Below are 18,639 nucleotides of genomic sequence, written 5' to 3'. Positions count from 1 at the left end.
AGACACAAAAATAAAATTCCTAAAAATGACAGCAGCCTAAAAACCAATAATAGCAGGTGACCAAAAGGGAGCATCTCTTCTGGATAGAGGATGTTTAGCCAATATGGAACCTCCTACGAGAGTCCATGAATAGAGAGCAAAGGGAGAGAAGTCAAAGCAGAAATCTCCATCTGAAGCGGCCTGACCAGTATGCTCCGGGAACCTCAGAAGGCAAAAAGTCGCTTCTGACGACCACAGGTGAGCGTGTGCTTTAGGATGCTAGTAAATCATCAGAGAATAGAATTCTACAGGAAACTATTTGCTTAAGGGCGAGAAGGAAGCTACTGGTAAAAAGGAAACTAGAGATCCTAATACGAGAGTACTGAGAAAGGGGATGTGATAGGGGTAGGGAGAGGACAATGGGCAAAGAACTTCATAATATAAATTACAGATTCCTTTGAGAAAGGACAAACCAATGAGATGGAGACACCATGGAATGTAATACTGTTTTGTTTTGTTTTTTTTTTTCTTCTCAATGCTGCGCTCTTAACTATCAGGTAGATTTGCTCTGAATCCACTATAATGGCTTTCTTATTTAAAGCTGTTTGTTCTTCTATAGTGCTTAGTTAATGCTAAGTGTGCTGATTTCATTAATGATGACTGATGACGGGGAGTGAAGCCAACAGCTGCCTTGGGTGAAACTCTGGAGGGCATAATCTCCCTCACCTGGAGTGAATCACGGAGCATGAAGCCTTCCCACCTCGAGAGAGCTACAGGTGGATGCTGTATACACTTAGGACAGGGGAGAAGGTGCAGTTGTCTCTGTGGTTTTCACTTGCTGTCCCTATTCTAGGAGGTGGCACATAAAGGACCTCCTGTTAAAGCCAAGCCCAGCCCCGCCCCGCCCCGCCCTGGCAGGGTCAACTCAGAGCCTAGGTGGGGAGAAACAGGATACCCTCATAGGTACCAGTCATCTCCTAATAGGCTTGCTGGATTCTAGTGAAGACTTCAAAGACTCCAAAAATTCGCCATTTGATCAGAATCCTGTCTTGTGGTTATTCTCTCCATTCCTCTCCCTGGACTTCTTGCTCTAGGTTGCTGTCCTGTGGGTGGGGACACCTACATAGAAATAACTGCCTGTATCCTATTGGATCACCACAACTTAAAGTTAGAATTCAACAGCAACATTAATTTCAGAAAGCCCACAAACACATGGAAATTGAACAATAATTAACTGAATCACCACTGGGTCAAGGAAGAAATAAAGGAAGAAATTAAAGACCTCCTAGAATTTAATGAAGATGACAGCACAACATACCCAAACTTATGGGACACAATGAAAGCAGTGCAAGAGGAAAGTTCGTAGCACTAAATGGCTAAATGAAGAAGCTGGAAAAACCCACACTAGTGAATCAGGAGAACACCTGAAAGCACTAGAACAAAAAGAAGCAAACAACCCAGAAGGAGTAGATGGCAAGAAATAATCAAATTGAGGGCTAAAATCAATAAAATGGAAGCAAAGAAAACAATACAAAGAATCAATGACACAAAGAGTTGGTTCTTTGAGTAATTCAACAAAATAGACAAACCTTTATCCAAACTAACCAAAAGACAGAGAGAATATCCAAATTAACAAAATCAGAAACAAAAAGGGGAATATGACAACAGGCACTGAGGAAATCCAGAGAATCATCAGGTCATACTTCAAAAATCTGTACTCCACAAAGTTGCAAAACTTTAAGGAGATGGATAATTTTCTAGATAAGTACCACATACCAAAATTAAATCAAGAACCGATAAACAACTTAAACACACCTATAACCCCTAAGGAAATAGAAAGTTATCAATAGTTTCCCATCCAAAAAAAGCCCAGGCCCAGATGGTTTCAGCGCAGAATTCTACCAGATGTTCAAAGAAGAACTGATACCAATACTCCTCAAGTTATTCCATACGATAGAAACAGAAGGAACATTGCCAAACTCTTTTTACGATGCTACAGTTACCCTAATACCCAAACCACACAAAGACACAGCTAAGAAAGAGAATTACAGACCAATTTCCCTCATGAACATAGATGCAAAACTATTCAATAAAATACTGGCAAACTGAATCCAAGAACATATAAGAAAGATCATCCCCCATGACCAAGTAGGATTCGTCCCAGAGATGCAGGGCTGGTTCAACATATGAAAAAGCCTTTGACAAAATTCAATACCTCTTCATAATAAAGGTCTTGGAGAGAATAGGGATACAAGGAACATTCCAAACATAATAAAGGCAATATACAGTAACCCAACAGCCAACATCAAACTAAATGGAGAGAAAGTCAAAGCAATCCTACTAAAATCCTACTAAAAGGAACAAGACACAGTTGTCCATTCTCTCCATATCTATTCAACACAGTACTTGAAGTTCTAACTAGAGCAATAAAGACAACAAAAGGAGATCAAGGGGATGCAAATTAGAACTCACTCTCACTATTTGCTGATGATATGATAGCTTACATAAGTGACCCTCAAAATTCTACCAGGGAACTCCTACCACTGATAAACACCTTCAGTAATGTACCAGGATACAAGATTAACTGAAAAAAAAAAATCAGCAGCACTCCTATATACAGGTGATAAATGGGCTGAGAAAGAAATCAGAGAAACATCACCCTTTCCAATACACACAAAAAAACATAAAATATCCTGGAGTAACTCTAAACAAGTGAAAGATCTGTATGACAAGAACTTTAAGTCTTTAAAGAAAGAAATTAAAGAAGATAGCAGAAACGGAAAGATCTCTCATGCTCTTGGATAGGTAGGAACAACATAGTAAAAATGGCAATCCTACCAAAACTTGTTAGTATTCAGGCATCTGTATTGACCGGTCCTTGGGGTTCTGACAGGATGTGCCTCAGCTGCAGCCAATAAGAGCACCACCTGTCCCCATTCATTATGTTCTCTTTTAAAAGGGCCCTACCCACCTCCCATCCTTCTCTCTTTCTTTCTCTTCCTTTGTCTGTCTGTTCCTCTTTCTCTCCTCCTCTCTCTCTCCTCCCCTCTCTTGCTGCTCCTGTCCCTGGAGGCTGGTTTCCCCCCTTCTCTTCCCCCCTTTTATGACCCCTGCTTGAACCCTGTCCCATGGCATCTTTCTTGCACAAGGTGCTTTTCTTAAATTACAACAAAAGCAATCTACAGATTCAATGTAATCCCCATAAAAATCCCAGCACAATTCTTCACAGACCTTGAAAGAACAATATTCAACTTCATATGGAAAAACAAAAAATCCCAGGATAGCCAAAACAATCCTATACAATAAAGGATCATCTAAAGGCATCACCTTTCCTATAGTAATGAAAACAGAGCTATAGTAATGAAAACAGCTTGTTATCAGCACAAAAAAAAAAGACAGGTGGACCAATGGAATTGAATCAAAGACCCTATAATCAGCCCACACACCTATGAACACCTAATTTTTGACAAAGAAGCTAAAAATATAAAATGGATACAAGCATATTCAACAAATGGTGCTGGTTTAACTGGCTGTCGACATATCTATCACCATGCACAAAACTCAAGTCCAAATGGATCAAAGACCTCAATATAAATCCATCCATACTGAACCTCATAGAAGAAAAAGTAGGAAATACACTTGAACACACAGACACAGAAGACCATTTTCCTAAATAGAACACCAGTAGCACAGACACTGAGAGCAACAATTAATGAATGGGACCTCCTAACTGAGAAGTTTCTGTAAAGCAAAGGACACAGTCAACAAGACAAACAGCTTCCTACAGGATGGGAAAAGATCTTCACTAACCCCACATCTGACAGAGGGCTGATCTCCAAAATACACAAAGAACTTAAGAAACTAGATATCAACTACCAAATAATCCAATTAAAAATGGGCTACAGATCTAAACAGAGAATTCTCAACGGAAAAATCTCAAATGGCAGAAAGACACTTAGGAAATGCTCAACATCCTTAGTCACCAGGGAAATGCAAATCAAAACCACCCTGTGATTCCAACTTGCACCAATCAGAACGGCTAAGATCAAAAACATCAATGACAGCTTATGCTGAAGAAGATGTGGAGAAAGGGGAACACTCCTCCACTGCTGGTGGGAGTGCAAAGTTGTACAGCCACTTTGGAAAAGAGTAGCGGTTTCTCAGAAAGATGGGAATCAGTCTACCTTAAGATCCAGCAATTCTACTCTTAGGCATATACCCAAAGGACGCACATTCATACCACAAGGACATCTGTTCAACCATGTTCATAGCAGCATTGTTTGTAATAGCCAGAACCTGGAAGCAACCTAGATGCCCCTCACCTGAAGAATGGATAAACAAAATGTGGTACATTTACACAAGGGGGTATTCCTCAGCGGTAAGAAACAATGACATCCTAAAATTTGCAGGCAAATGGACAGAACTAGAAAACAAAATCCTGAGTGAGGTAACCCAGACCTACAAAGACAAATACAGCATTTACTCACTCATAAGTGGGTCTTAGTCACAAAGCAAAAGATACCCAGCCTACAATCCACAACCCCAGGGAAGCTAGAACCCTCTTCCGGAAGCAGATGGAAGCAGATGCAGAAATCCACAACTACTGGGCTAAACTCCCGGAGGACAAACAAAGTGATAATATGAACGAAGGAGTCAAGACCATGATGGGGAAACCCACAGAATCAGCTGACCTGAGCTAGTGAGAGCTCACTGACTCAGGTCTGACAAATGGGGAATCTGCATAAGACCGAACTAGACTCCCTTAACATAGGTGACAATGATGCAACTTGGATAATATATGAGGCCACTGGCAGTGGGTCCAAGATCTAACTTTAATGCACAAACTGACTTAGAGGAGCCCATTCTATATGGAGAGATACCTTGCCCAGCCTAGACACAGGGGTGTGGGGGGTCGGGAGGTGCCTTGGTCCTGCCTCAATGAGATGATGGGACAGACTTCCTAGGGGAGGCCTTACCCTCTCTGAGGAGCAGTTGGGAGCAGGGGTGGGGTTGGGGAAGTGGGAATGAAATGAAAAATAAATTAATAAAAAAGACTTAAAATAATAAAAGAAATTAAAAAAATTAACAAAAGTCTGACACTTCCTTTGTCCAAGCAAACAGTCGGCTCACCTCTGGGCCATCTGGCTGAAGTCAGCCAGTGAATGGAAGTCCCAACAAGAGCCTTGCCTGTTTTGTTTATAGAGTCCCATTTTCACTCCTTCCATGTCACAAGACTCCAGAGTCTGGTTTCTTTTCCTGTCCAATATTTGGGTTTCTTACACATTACTCACTATTTACTTGGGATTAACTGGAAAGCCTGGATTTTATTTGGCAACCTTACTGTCTGAACTCTTTGGGGAGAGAGAGAGAGAGAGAGAGAGAGAGAGAGAGAGAGAGAGAGAGAGAGAGAGAGAGAGAAAGGGAGAGAGAGGGAGTTGGAGTTGGCAGGGTCAGCAGTGAGTGTGAGGAACTGAGGAGAACAGCTGTGGAGAGTACAAGTCACTGTCAGTGATAAAAGCCACAAACGTTTGTGTCGGGAGCCCAATATTGTGCTATTAGAGGATTTCTTGGGGTCCAAAGCCCTGGAGCTCCGGTCTGCATTGCATTGCAGATGCCAGCTGATTTGCTGTTGAATGGCCTAGCCTCAGTGGAGTCTGTCCCCTAGTTTTGCATCTCTATAGAACCAAGCATTTGAATAGGCCTGCACCAGGGTAGAGGGCTAGGTCTACATGAGGAGTGAGGGCAGATGAGGAGGAGGTAACTGCCAGGAAGTCCACACGAGGAGAGGCTGTTGGGGGGGGGGGTCGGCAGAGAGAGAGAGTTTAGGGAGAGGTTCAGGAGAAATGGCCTCTGCTTCACCAGAAGATGGTTAGAAAGCAGCTGAGGAAAATCCTAGAATAAATGAGGTCCCCAGTTCACAGCATGGAACTGAGAGCTCTCCAACTATGACAAGATGCCTATGTCTGGTCTTTATCTCCGTTGGGTTGCTAGGAGTTTCCAAGTCCACGCTTGCCCATTCAGGCAGAACCTCAAAGCTTCGGTGGTTTGGGGCCACAACATTTTTGAGAGGTCAGAAGGGCACAGCCAGTCAGAGTGTCCTTCCACTTTATTTCCACACCTCTCCGAGTGGGAGGAGCAATCTGGAGAGCCTTTCCTTCCACAGTTTCTCTCAGGCCCAAGTGGGCTATGCTCTGTCTGCACTACTTGTATTTAAGGAGCAACTTTGGCTGGCAGGCAGTGCGATGGTTAGAGAGGAATGGGCACCAGGGAAGGGTTGTTTGGAGGGTGAGGTGGGAAACGGGCAACAGCAGAAGACACACACCAATAAGCTGTAGGAGACAGCAGACCTTCAAAACCGCGCGCGCGCGCACAACGTGAAACACACACAATGCGCTGCGACTGATCTTTACAAGACATGATTTCCAGCGCTTCAGGAATCACCTTTATTTCATTAGCATTGTCTGACGCTGCTCTTGGGGATTTCCTACCAAGAAAGGTGTGTCTCATCCACTATCTTTGGTCTAGACATGACTGGTCAGGGTCACAGTGCTGTCTCTAGTTAGTAGGGGCTTTCAAGGATTTATCCCTCAAGCCTTTGAAATTTCTAGAATGAATGATCATTACTGTGATTAATTTTTTTTTTTTTGAGACACGTTTTAGTCTGAAGTGTTTGACTCAGATTCAGAATCCTCCTGTCTCAGCCCCCTAAGGAATGGAATTACAGGCATGCTTCACCAGGCCAGGCTGACGCTGACACTGATGCCCCTAGCACAAACACAGAATAATAAGATAACCTGGTGTAGGCGTTTCTCGTTTACTTATCACCATTTATTGACACCATATCCTGTTGTAGGCGTTTCTAATTTACTCATCATTATTTATCTTGACTTTTAAGTTTGATGGTATTCTCACGGAATCACTTTATTGGAGTTAGGTTGAATTCAGTCATGAAGTTCCCCGCTAAGATGGAGGGATTTTCTTCTTGGTTGCTCAATTGTTTAGTCACACAGCGCGCGAGGCACGTTCTAGCTCCACGGAAACTAGTCTAGCTTTCCCATGCCTCTGCTCCTAAAATCTGCCCATAAAAATACAGTTTCTCTGTAAAAAAAATTCATAGTTTAGAGGTAGGAACTGTTTATATATGGCGCGATTTAAACCAATGAAATAAATCTTTGTTGTTGTGGTGGTTGTAATAAAACTCATAAATGCCTAGTCAATGTTGCTAGTCTGTCCGTTTTTCTTCTTTTTCTTTTTAAATTTTAACAGGGTGTTTTAGGTCTCCTGGGAGAGTCACACCACGGCCACCTTAGAATAAAAAGGACTCTGGCTGAATCCAAGAAGCAGGTGTTTTTAGTTAGTCTCATTGTCTATTGAGCGCCTGAGTAGGGCGTACCAACAGGACTATGCTGGGCTGTCTCCCCCCTGACCGTAGCTGTAGCTGTCCTTGTGGATTTTTAGCATGGTGATGGAGGGAGGAGCATGCGAGCATGACGGGATGCGTGGGTCGGGTCAAGTAAGGAAACTGTCTTTCTGTGAGGGACACAGATGGCATTTGTGACTGTCAACCATGCGACCACAGCAAAGCCACCCAAAAACCTGGACAAGCTGGCTGGTGCGCAGCTGCGCCCAGGCTGGGGCTCCCAGCTAGCTCACTCACCGGTGCTGCTCTGGATGGTCCTCACCGTGGTGGTTGTGCGTGGAGGGGAGGACGACCTCAGCGACACGCACTCGTCGTCCTGGGAGCAGCCCTTCTCGATGGCCCGCACGTAGCTGTGGCTGCGCATGCGGAAGCAGCCAGGCATGGGCAGGTCCAGAGCTTCCACGGCCTGCGACTCCAGTTCGCTGAACACGGACTCACACACGGATTCGAACTGCCCGTTCACCTCCATCTCGCTCACCTGCGGGCAGACGCGCGATGGTAAACACCTGGCTGGCAGATGGCCTCCAACAGCTCCCTCCCAGTATCTGGAAACTCCACTCCCCGCAAGAGCAGCGTCCGTTATGTTTTTTATCCTTCCAATGTGTATTATTTCCTTTATGCCACAGATTATAAGTCAATGGCAATTAGCTGATAATACAATAGACATTTTTTAAGGAAGAGAGCTTTGGGGCCGGGGAGATATTTCAGCATGCAAGAAGTCTTGCTTTGCAAGCCAGAAGACCTGAGTTTGAATTCCTGGTACCTATAGTGAAAGGGAGGGCGCCTTAGGGTTTTCTGTTGCTGTGAAGAGACACCATGACCACTGCAACTCTTACAAAGGAAAACATTTCATTGAGATGGCGGTTTACTCTCAGAGGTTCAGTCCAATATCATTAGGGTGGGACATGTGGGCAGGGTGGCCGACTGGGAGCGAGAGAGGTAGCTGGGAGTTCTACTTGCAGGCCACAGGAAGTGAACTGAGACACTGGGTGTGGTTTGAGCATATATGAGACCTCAAAGTGGGTCTCCACAGCCACACACTTCCTCCAACAAGGCCACACCCACTTCACACCTCCTAATAGTGCCACTCCCTTTGGGGACCATTTCCTTTCAAATCACTGCCCAGGGCTAACATGTGCCTGTAACGGAAGTATTGGGCAAAAGCACTGGCAGCAGATACCAGGCAAATCCCGACAGCTCATGGGCCAGCCAGCCTAGCTAATCTGTTGGCTCCAATTTCAGTGAGAGACCTTGCTTCAAAGAAACAAAGTGGAGATCGCCAGAGGAAGACGCCCGCCCCTTGCTCTGGAACACACACCCGCATATACTATACTGCGCATGTCCCCTCTACCTCCCCTCCCAAAGGAGAGCTTTGCTTCTATAGAAGAAATTCAGGGTAGGAAGGAAGCTTTTGCCCAATGCCTTCTTTGTGATTCTATGTACTGTTTCCAGTTAGCTTACTTCTATGTGTCATGGCCGGGGATGGAAGCCAGGGCCTCTGGCTTGGGTAAGCATTTCGTCACCAGGGTGTTCTCCAGCCCCTCCTTACTTATAAATGGGAGTCTAGAGAGCAAGTTTTTCGGCTCGCCGTCACGGTTCACGTGTTTCAGTGTAACTTTTTAGCAGCTACTATTTCTGTAAACTATTTTACTTCGCCTTTCGAAGTGACTAGTTCATCAAGTAATTTCAAGGTTGACTGAAGCTCACTGGGTGCAGGGTATGGAACATGCATTATTTATTTTGTTTCTCAAGACGTATTCTGTACTAAAATGGGCCAGACCTAGATACGTCAAAATCTTAAAAAGCACTGTCAAGATTTCAAACTATTTACAGGTTTCACGTTTCATAAAAAAATTAATAAACTTCGTTTTTGAGATAGGAGGTTTTTAATGTAATTCTGGATGTCCAGGGGTTCTCCATCCAGACTAGGCTGGCCTTGAACTCAGAGAGATCTTCCTGCCTCTGGAGTGCTGGTATTAAAGGTGTGCACTGCTAGGCTGGCCTCATCCATAAACTCTTTACAAATACATTCATGAAGATCTTTGAAGTAAGATCTTCTTTAAAAAAATCAGATAATTCAACAACAACAACAACAACAACAACAACAACAACAACAACAACAGATTTTAGCCTAATATGGCACAAGCCTTAGGTAGAGGCAGGTGAGTTCAAGGTTACATACTGAATTCTCTGCCTACTCCTTTGAGGCAGGGTCTCTCTCTGAATCTAGTACTGTTATTTTCTTAGCTATGGTGGACACCAGCAAGTCCCAGATATCCCTATATTTTTTTCAGTCCAGAGCTGTGGATACAGACATGTTCAGACATGGGTATTGGGATTCAAACTCTGGCCCTTACAATTGAATATCAAGTATTCCTAAATGCTAAACTATCTCTTTAGCTCTCTGAATCTGTTTTTAAAAAATATAGTGTGGTTTAAAAAATATAGTGTGGTTTAAAAAATATACACATGCACACATGCACACTCGGGCACACACACACACACACACACACACACACACACACACTATATTTTTTAAAAACAGATTCAGAGAGCTAAAGAGATAGCTTAGCATTTAGGAATACTTGATATTCAATTGTAAGGTTTATTCATTGAAAACAATCTTAATACATAGGTTTTGAAAGGATCAAAACCCAGGGACTCCTGTATGCTAGACAGACACTCTCATTATTACAGACACCTCAGCCTCTAATACATCATCTACTTAGAAAACTAAGTTACATTTATGTGCATGTCTGTGTTATGTGTGTGGGTTGTGCATGCCAGGGTGTGCATGTGGTCAGAAGAAACCTTGTGGGAGTCAGTTCTCAGTAAGTATCAACTTAGTGTATTTTTAGATTGCATTGTGTTAGGAAGCTTTATTTTAAATGTAATTATTTGAGTTTCATAAATTGCTAAGTGGTTTTTGGATTGAAATTGGGACACTTTCTTAAATGGCCTTAAAAGTACTTTTGCAAATGGCATTTTCAGCACAGATGGTGACACACTCTGAAAAACAACCTATCATACTCTTGGACCTCCTATCAAATATTCAGCCAAGAGTGAGGTTTCACTCTGTAGACCAGAGTGGCTCAAACTCACAGAGATCCACCTCTCTCTGCCTCCAGAGTGCTGGGATTAAAGGCGTGCGCCACCATTGCCTGGCAGGATCGAGTTCTTTATAGTATCTTTAGTAAGGCAATTCGCTTTTATCTTTAATAAACAGTACAATTATAGGTATATCAAAGAATTGCTTTAAAGTAAATTTATGCTTTATCATCAGTAAACTTGTACACTTATTATATATACCTGTGTATGTGGAGTTTCATAAAAAATTTTAAGCATAAAGGGGTCATATGTTCAAAAGGTTTAAGAAGTTCACTTGAGTCTAATTCCTTGGTTTATAGCATTTTACTTGGATCCCTCTTCAGAGCCTTTGGTGAATAATGTCAGATTTTTAATGGGGACAGAGTACAATGTTCTTAAATTAAACACTGTTCTTCTAACATATCTATCTATCTATCTATCTGTCTGTCTGTCTGTCTGTCTGTCTGTCTGTCTGTCTGTCTATCTATCTATCTATGAGACTAACTCTCACAAAATCATCTTCTGTTAGAAAAGTCAGTGTGTACGGTTGAGTGACTTTGAAGAAGAAACTGTTCTCTGAATAATGACATCGTTGCAACTGTAATAGGAAGTCTGAAATTGTCCTTAAAGATAATGTGTTATTTGAGAGTTGAATATGGTGCTAGAAAAATGATGTGTCATTAGAACTCCATTAAGGATGGCCATTCTTTCTGTTTTTTTTTTTTTTCTTCTTTCTCTTAAGGCCAAATGACTATACCGTGGAATTGTGGCACTTGACCAAAAGAGAGCATTAGACTTTTCTAGGCCTGATACCTTACTAAGCTGTCATTGGGAAGTGATGTCCCAAGGAAGGTCGTACCCACAGCACAGGTGGGTACTGTGACTGGGGTTTTGCCAGTGATGTCTGGTCCCTAGGCATGGGCCCCTCAAACAACTTGGCAGCTGAAGCCTCCTCCGCCAACATCATCCTGAAAATTAGATGGTACTTGCCTGACAGGTTATGAATTTCCCAGGATTCCCTCCTTGTGTCCGACTCACCTGCAAAGGGCCCCTCTTCTCCTAGTAGACCACCAAGACCAGGAGCTTGCTGGGGTTCAACACACGGCCTACACTGCAGCATCAGCTGCACTTCTGTGGACTCCATCAGTGGTCTATGTGGGTGTGACTACCCCCACGCCCTTGCTCTCTCAGTTCTCACTGATAATGGCATATGGCCAGTGAGGCTCTGATGGCTCTTACCTGGCTTATGGTGCTCATGGCTCTCATGTAGCTCTCATTTCTGGAGCGGAACTTTGGTGACGTGAGCAAGCCTGCAGGGTCAAGGCTGTCCAGGCTTCTGTTGATGGAGACTTCGCTTACTGCCCTCAGGTAACTGTGACTACGGATCTGGAGTTTGGGTGAGTGTTCATTGGAGATCCTGGGAGGGAACAATGAAGAGCTTGGTGAGTGTTCACCAGAGATCCTGGAAGAGAACAATGAGGAGTTTGGTGAGTGTTCACCTGAGATCCTGGGAGAGAACAATGAGGAGTTTGGTGAGTGTTCACTGGAGGTCCTGGGAGAGTCAAACCCCATGGAGGCAGTGACAGGCTGTGGTTGCTGTCCTAGGTGCAGCACCCTAAACACCAGGACAAACTATACTGACTTCTATGATTGCTAAAATCCCATATGGAAGCTCAGGAGAATAACCTCTTCTTTAGTTTCTCTTCTTGTTTTCTTTTTAATTAAAATGAGTTTTAATTGACACCTAACAAATTTATATGCATGCATAGAGGTCATGGTGTGGTATTTTAGTGCTTTTTTTTCTTTCCTTCTGAGACAGGGTTTTTCTGTGTAGCTCTGGCTGTCCTGGAACTCATTCTGTAGACCAGGCTGGCCTCAAGCTCACAGAGATCCACCTGCCTCTGCCTCCTGGGTGCTGGGATTAAAGACGTGCACCACCACCACTACCATCTGGCTAATGCATGTATTTAATATATGATGATCAGATAAAGATACATGACATAACAATAATCTCAAATATTTATCTTTTTTTTCTGGGAACATTCACAATCCTCTCCCCTCGCTATTTCAAATGTACATTTTATTGTTGTCATCCAGAAGCACCCTGTTATCCCACAGGACATTAGGCTATTCTTTCTATTTAATCACACATGTTTGGCTTAGCCATCCTGTCTTTATTCCCTGCCCCCCCAGGCCTCTGGCTAGTATTTACTTCTATGAAGCTGACTTCTAGGCATGCACACAAGTGAGAGCAATCAGGGCTTGTCTTTCTGTCTCTGACTTGTTTTGACTTAACAAAATACCCTCTGGTTCCACCCACACAGCCACAAATGATACTCTTTAGTTCCTTTATAACAGCTGACTAATATTCCATTGTGTATATCCAAGGTGTTTACTTTATCCATTCTTCAATTTATGAATTGCTGTCTAGGTTGATTCCATATGGTTTAGCTACTTTGAATAATGCCACAGTAAGTATTAGAATGTTGATGTTTCCTCAACATACTGATTTTATTTTCTTTGTATTTACATAACCAGTGGTGGAATTACTGGTAGCTTTATCTCTACTATATTGAAGTTTTGTTACGGGATTCCCACCTGGGTCTCATCGCTGCTTTAGCCCCCAAAATAATACACGGAGACTTATATTAGTTATAATACTGTTGGCTAATGTCTACAGCCTCTGTTGGCTAACTCTGTCTTAAGTATTAACACATACTACTATATCTATCTATCTATCTATCTATCTATCTATCTATCTATCTATCTATCTATCTATCCATCTATCTATCTCAAGGTCTTATCTTACCGAGGATGCCAGCCTCATGCATCCTCTCTTCCTGGGATCACATGTCGACGCTCCCTTTACTACATTTCCCAGAATCCTCCTCAACTCCTAGTCCCACCTATCTTGCTTCCCTATTGGCCAACAGTGCTTTATTCATCAACCAGTAAGACAAACATATACACAGAAGGACCTCCCTCATCATTGAGGGGCTGCCATATTCTGTGATGGCTGTATGATTGTAAATTCCCAACAACAGGGTGTGAGACATCCCTCCCCCTTTTCATAAAAGGAAGTATTTTCTCCCCTTAAAACAGGTTATAATGAAGCTCAGGTTGGACCCTAGATTGGTATGTAGCTGAGGCTAGCTTTGAACTCATGATTCTCCAGCCTCTGCATCCCAAATGCCAGGATTACAGACTTGTCACCACATCTAGCTTAGATGGAAAGATTGTCTCATGAAATCATTAAGGTTTGATGATTTTAGAAAACAATTAAAACTCTTCATAACCATGAAGAATTCCCCCTACTAATACTCAGACACCCTGAGGAGGGCAGTGGCTGATCTATTTCAGAATTCTGTACTTGGTAATCTCTAACATCTTCCTTTGTATGCATTCATTTCCGTTTTTTCTGTCTTTTCATATTAGTATCAGCAAGTGGGTCTGTATCTATACCTGTCCATACATTAATCAGTCTCTCACTCAGTAAATCAATTATTTATCTAACTTTTGATTCTCTCATATAATTGAGATGGAACTTAATGAGAAAACTGAGATCCTAGCTGCTGAAAAACGCACCATTTCTGAGTCTGATCCATAGACAACTCTCCTCATGCTTTGTACCCTATGATTTGTCATGGGATATGTTATGAGGAGATAAAGTATGAAATTCTCATGGAAAAAGTCAAGCTAGAGATGGGGAGATGGCTTAGTTGGTCAAGTATCTTCCAAATAAGCATGGTGCTCAGAGTTTGGATCTCTAGAGCCCAAACAAAAGCTAGGCATGACTCACAGTACCAGAAAATGCTATGTGGCAGAAAAGTTATTAATGGACTTACCCAGCAGTGAACCTTGCATGCTACAATGTGTGCATGCTACAAGATATGCCTACTGTTACTATAGAGGCATGGTTGTTATGGGGGAAACAGACCATTTTCTGATTGGCTTTGAGGACCACTCCACAGGAAGAAACCATACATGATATAATGAACTTGGCCAATAATGGGGAGGTCATAGAACCTGGGGGCAGGTTTCCTACAACTATTATTTCACTAAAGTAAAATGTTGTCAGTTAGCCTTCTAAATATTTTTGTTTATACACATAGAGTGACGCTGCTCCCAACTTTAGCCAGAGTGACTTCTTTGTGCAGTGGGCAGCTCTCAATGCAGAGACTCTTTAACTTGTCAAAGAACAATTGACTGCAGAATGTTCAGCCCTAAATGGGACGTTTATACCACACCCTCCAAGATCCAGTGAACGTTGTGGAAGATGAGGTAGAAAGAATGTATGACCCGGAGGATGGACATGACACGGCACTAGTGTTCATGAACTCAGAGAGGTTGTGATTACCTGCACAGATCTAAAAAAAAAAAAAAATCTGGGCTGGAGAGATGGCTCAGAGGTTAAGAGCACTGGCTGCTTTTCTGGAGGTCCTGAGTTCAATTCCCAGCAACCACATGGTGGCTCACAACCATCCATTATGAGATCTGGTGCCCGTTTCTGGTGTGCAGATATACATGGGAGCAGAATGTTGTATACATAATAAATAAATAAAAATCTAAAAAAAAAAAAAAGAGAAGACAAGAAGGCCCAAGGTGATGGACAGCCTTCATTGAAAAAAGAAATCAAGTCAGTGAACATTCTAGTACAGATGGGGGAGGGGCCGAGAGTCACTATGACTAGCTGGGGAGCTAGTGGCAGTTTATGGCTGCCGGAACATGGGGAACCCTTTTACTTCAGGAATGTAGCTGCTGGTTGGTTGACCAGCTCCGCCGGATGGCCTCACACACATAAGCATTCAAATTAGTGGAGTTCAACTATTTACTCGTGCATGATAAATAAAAGACCCAGAGGCTGACATTGGGGTTCAAGCTTCAAGCTGAAGATCAGAAAAGCAAAGAGATGGGCACTAGCTCTCACTTTACCTCAGACTGAAAGGTGATCCTGGCTCCACCAAACCCCAGACTGTAACCTCTTCTTAGTGTGGCTGGAGAAACCTGAGACTGAATGTCTTCCTATCTTCAATGTGGCTGAAGAGTGAACCCTCCTATCCTCAATGTGGCTTGACACTGACTAATAAAGACCCTGTTCCTATCTCTTATACCCTCCAGTGCTGGGATTAAAGGCATGTGATCCCAGGTGCTGAGACCATCTTTGTGTAAGCTGTTTCTCTTTAGGACTAGATCAATTTTGTGTTGATCTGGGTGGCCTTGGATTCACTGAGATCTCTTTACCTTTTAATCCTGAGTCCTAGGATTAAAGATGTGTATCACCACCTCCTAGATTCTGGCTGCTGAAATTTAAGGTGTGTATGACCACTGCCTGATTACTGTATCTTGAGGCTGACTTTGCTTTCTAAATCCTCAGGCAAGCTTCAATAAATCAAAAATATCATCACAATTTACTAGTGACATTAGAGCAGCTGAACATTCATTTTTGGGAAAACACATTATTGCTATCCATGCAGATTAAAAATAAGAATATTAGAAGCATAGGAAGTAGATTTAACAACAAATAAAAATCATATTTAGTCAACTTTGGGCAAAGACTATCTAGAACTTATATGAAGGCTCATGGAACATAAGTTTATATGCTGCCAGGCACATGACAAGGTGTGCAGTCTCACTGGAAACCAGAGAAATGTTGATTAGAAAAATGACAAATATTTTCAAAGCACATCCTTGCACACTCATGGGAAGTGAGGACATTCCAAATGTCCTTTAAGTGGCAATGTAAAAGATCACCCCCCCCAAAAGATCACACCCATTCATGAAGATTACTTAATAACAGCTGAAAAACATATTCTGGGTAATACTGAAACACCAGGATTTGATTAGCAGCTGTTTTGTTTATCACCTGTACAGACAAAGAAATGAAAACAGATGTAGTACAAAACATCTGAAGGAAACTTTGTATTTTATTACTATAAGAAAGAAACAATTGTTCTAGAAACCTGTCCTATGGGTTATCTGGCAGCTCTCAAGCATGAAGACCCATCTGCCAGGGAAAGTGAATATTTTCTATTCTGTTAATGCTATTCTGGTGACCCATACTGGGTCACTTTGCCATGCCAGGAATTCTACCCAACCAGCAAACTTCAATTCATTTTCTCAAACATCTTTTTTTTCCCAAAAACCGTGTTAAGCATTTATAAATTAAACCTCACTTCTGCTTAGGACCTGAGCACATGATGACAAATGTGCTTCTTTGGCTATTTTGCAAAATGACCCAGAGCAATGACATGCCCAACATAAATGATTCCATTGTGTTTGGTCACCAGGACAGTAATGGGAATGGCGCTTTCAGAAACAGAATATATTCAAGAAGAAACAAAAGTCCAGTTTTTGAAGAGTGAGTGTCTGCTGGCCAAGATGCAGAAATAAGGCATCGTGACAATCCATCATCCTGGCCACTTGTTATAAAATCAGGCATCATTCCAAAAATTTTACAGTGGAAAAAAAAAAAAAACTGAAGGAAGTGAATAGCTCTGTTTTGGTGAGTCATTTCTGATGAAAACAATGCATACCTTAGCAACCCACTATACAGGAGGAAGTGAACTTTATCTTATCTGGAGGGTGTAGGTGGAAGCTATGCACACGGAGAGGACAGCCTGGGCCTGCACTTCCTGGTGCAGGAGAGTCCAGTAAGAAATGACAACACACAGTGTGCTCATTGTTCCCCTCCATGACAATGGATCTTCTCCGAAGGGAGGTGTGCACAGTCAGAAATGTACACACCTGTGTCGGCCTCTTGTAATGAGATCAGTCTTCTCCCACTGTCCTTCCTGAATCCCTCTGAGACTTATCTTTCCGAAGTCCTAAAAAAATCAAGTGGTATTTGGCCTTGCTGGGCCAGAGAACCCTGATTCACTATCGTGTTCCTAAGTGTAGCCACTTAAGGGACAACCCTTTGGGGTTGATCAGGAGGCTGTGGTTGCAAAGAAGACCTGAGAAAACTCAGACCATGAAGTTTCAAACCAATGCCTCAAGAAAGAAAATCATCAGCTTGTAATATAGATGCAAAAATAAGATCGAGATGATTGGTGATGATGATGATGGTGGTGATGATGAGGATGGTTAGTTTTTCCTTCAGAGAATTGACCCCAGGTGACGGTGTCTAATGAGAGTCTTGGAGGGGATGGGTGGGTCCCCTTACTGGTCCATCTGAGCCTTTTGCTTTTATGCTTTTCTTCTTTTTCATTTTGTCCTGACTCTGACTCCTACAATGTCTTGTAGAGAAAGCGATTCCACATGACACAGGCAATGTCTGGCTTTATTCTCTTCTGAAAATGAAGATATTTGATCCTGGCCATGACACCCTTATCAAAGTGTGCTCACAAACATTAATGGCTTAAATGGGGCTTTGATTTCTTGGGCTTTAGGGTAGGAAATGGTAATTTAGCGAGCAACGGCACTTGGTTGCTGGTTTTCAAGGCTCTTTTATGAGTTAATCTGCTTCAGTCAAACTGAAGCCAACCTTCTTTTCCTCTTCCTGCTGTGTATGGTCTACGAAGTGTATACTTTGATCAAATTGTTACCTGGACCAGTTCCTTTTGAGTGATTTCCACCTGACACTTGTTACTGTTTATTTAACATGTTGGCATTGTTAATACCCTACTATAAATCAAGAAACAACTCCTTGAAGATAATTTAGTTATCATGAGAATGTGATTTTTGAGACAGGGTCTGATTAAGTTTCTAAGGCTAGCCTTGACCTTGAGAACCTTCTGCCTCAGTTTCCCCCACGCTTTTATTATAGACAGGTACCACCAATCACAACTTGTTGAAGGTCATTTAAACAGAACCTTTCTATTTCTGACTTCTCCATTGTGATTTTATAAAAAATAAGAATGGCCCCCATAGGCTCATATAGTTGAATGCTTAGTCACCAGGGAGTGGGGCCTTGAGGTTTCAAAAGCTCATGCCAGGCTGAGATTCTCTCTCTCTCTCTCTCTCTCTCTCTCTCTCTCTCTCTCTCTCTGTCTAGGGATCAGGATGTAGCTCCAGCTCCAGCACCATGTCTGCCTACACGATGCCACGCTTCTCACCATAACAATCTGAACTAAACCTCTGACACTGTAAGCCAGCCCTTCATTAAATGCTTTCTTTTGTAAGTGTTGCCTTGGTCATGGTGTCTCTTAACAGTA

General features: G+C 42.5%; 1 protein-coding gene across 1 annotated transcript in view; it reads right to left on the bottom strand.

Annotated features, from left to right (window-relative positions):
- Nucleotides 1-18,639, bottom strand: part of LOC100774912 (disks large-associated protein 1) — a 766,677-nt gene that overhangs the window by 154,031 nt on the left and 594,007 nt on the right. The window contains exons 7-8 of the mRNA XM_027397813.2: nt 11,726-11,903; nt 7,637-7,877 (exon numbers count right to left, since the gene is read on the bottom strand). Coding sequence (XP_027253614.1) covers nt 7,637-7,877; nt 11,726-11,903 — 419 coding nt within the window. The remainder of the gene's footprint in view (nt 1-7,636; nt 7,878-11,725; nt 11,904-18,639) is intronic.

The sequence above is a fragment of the Cricetulus griseus genome, chromosome 2 (assembly GCF_003668045.3).
Source record: "Cricetulus griseus strain 17A/GY chromosome 2, alternate assembly CriGri-PICRH-1.0, whole genome shotgun sequence".
Lineage (NCBI taxonomy): Eukaryota > Metazoa > Chordata > Mammalia > Rodentia > Cricetidae > Cricetulus > Cricetulus griseus.
This window is presented reverse-complemented; position numbering and strand designations above follow the sequence as displayed.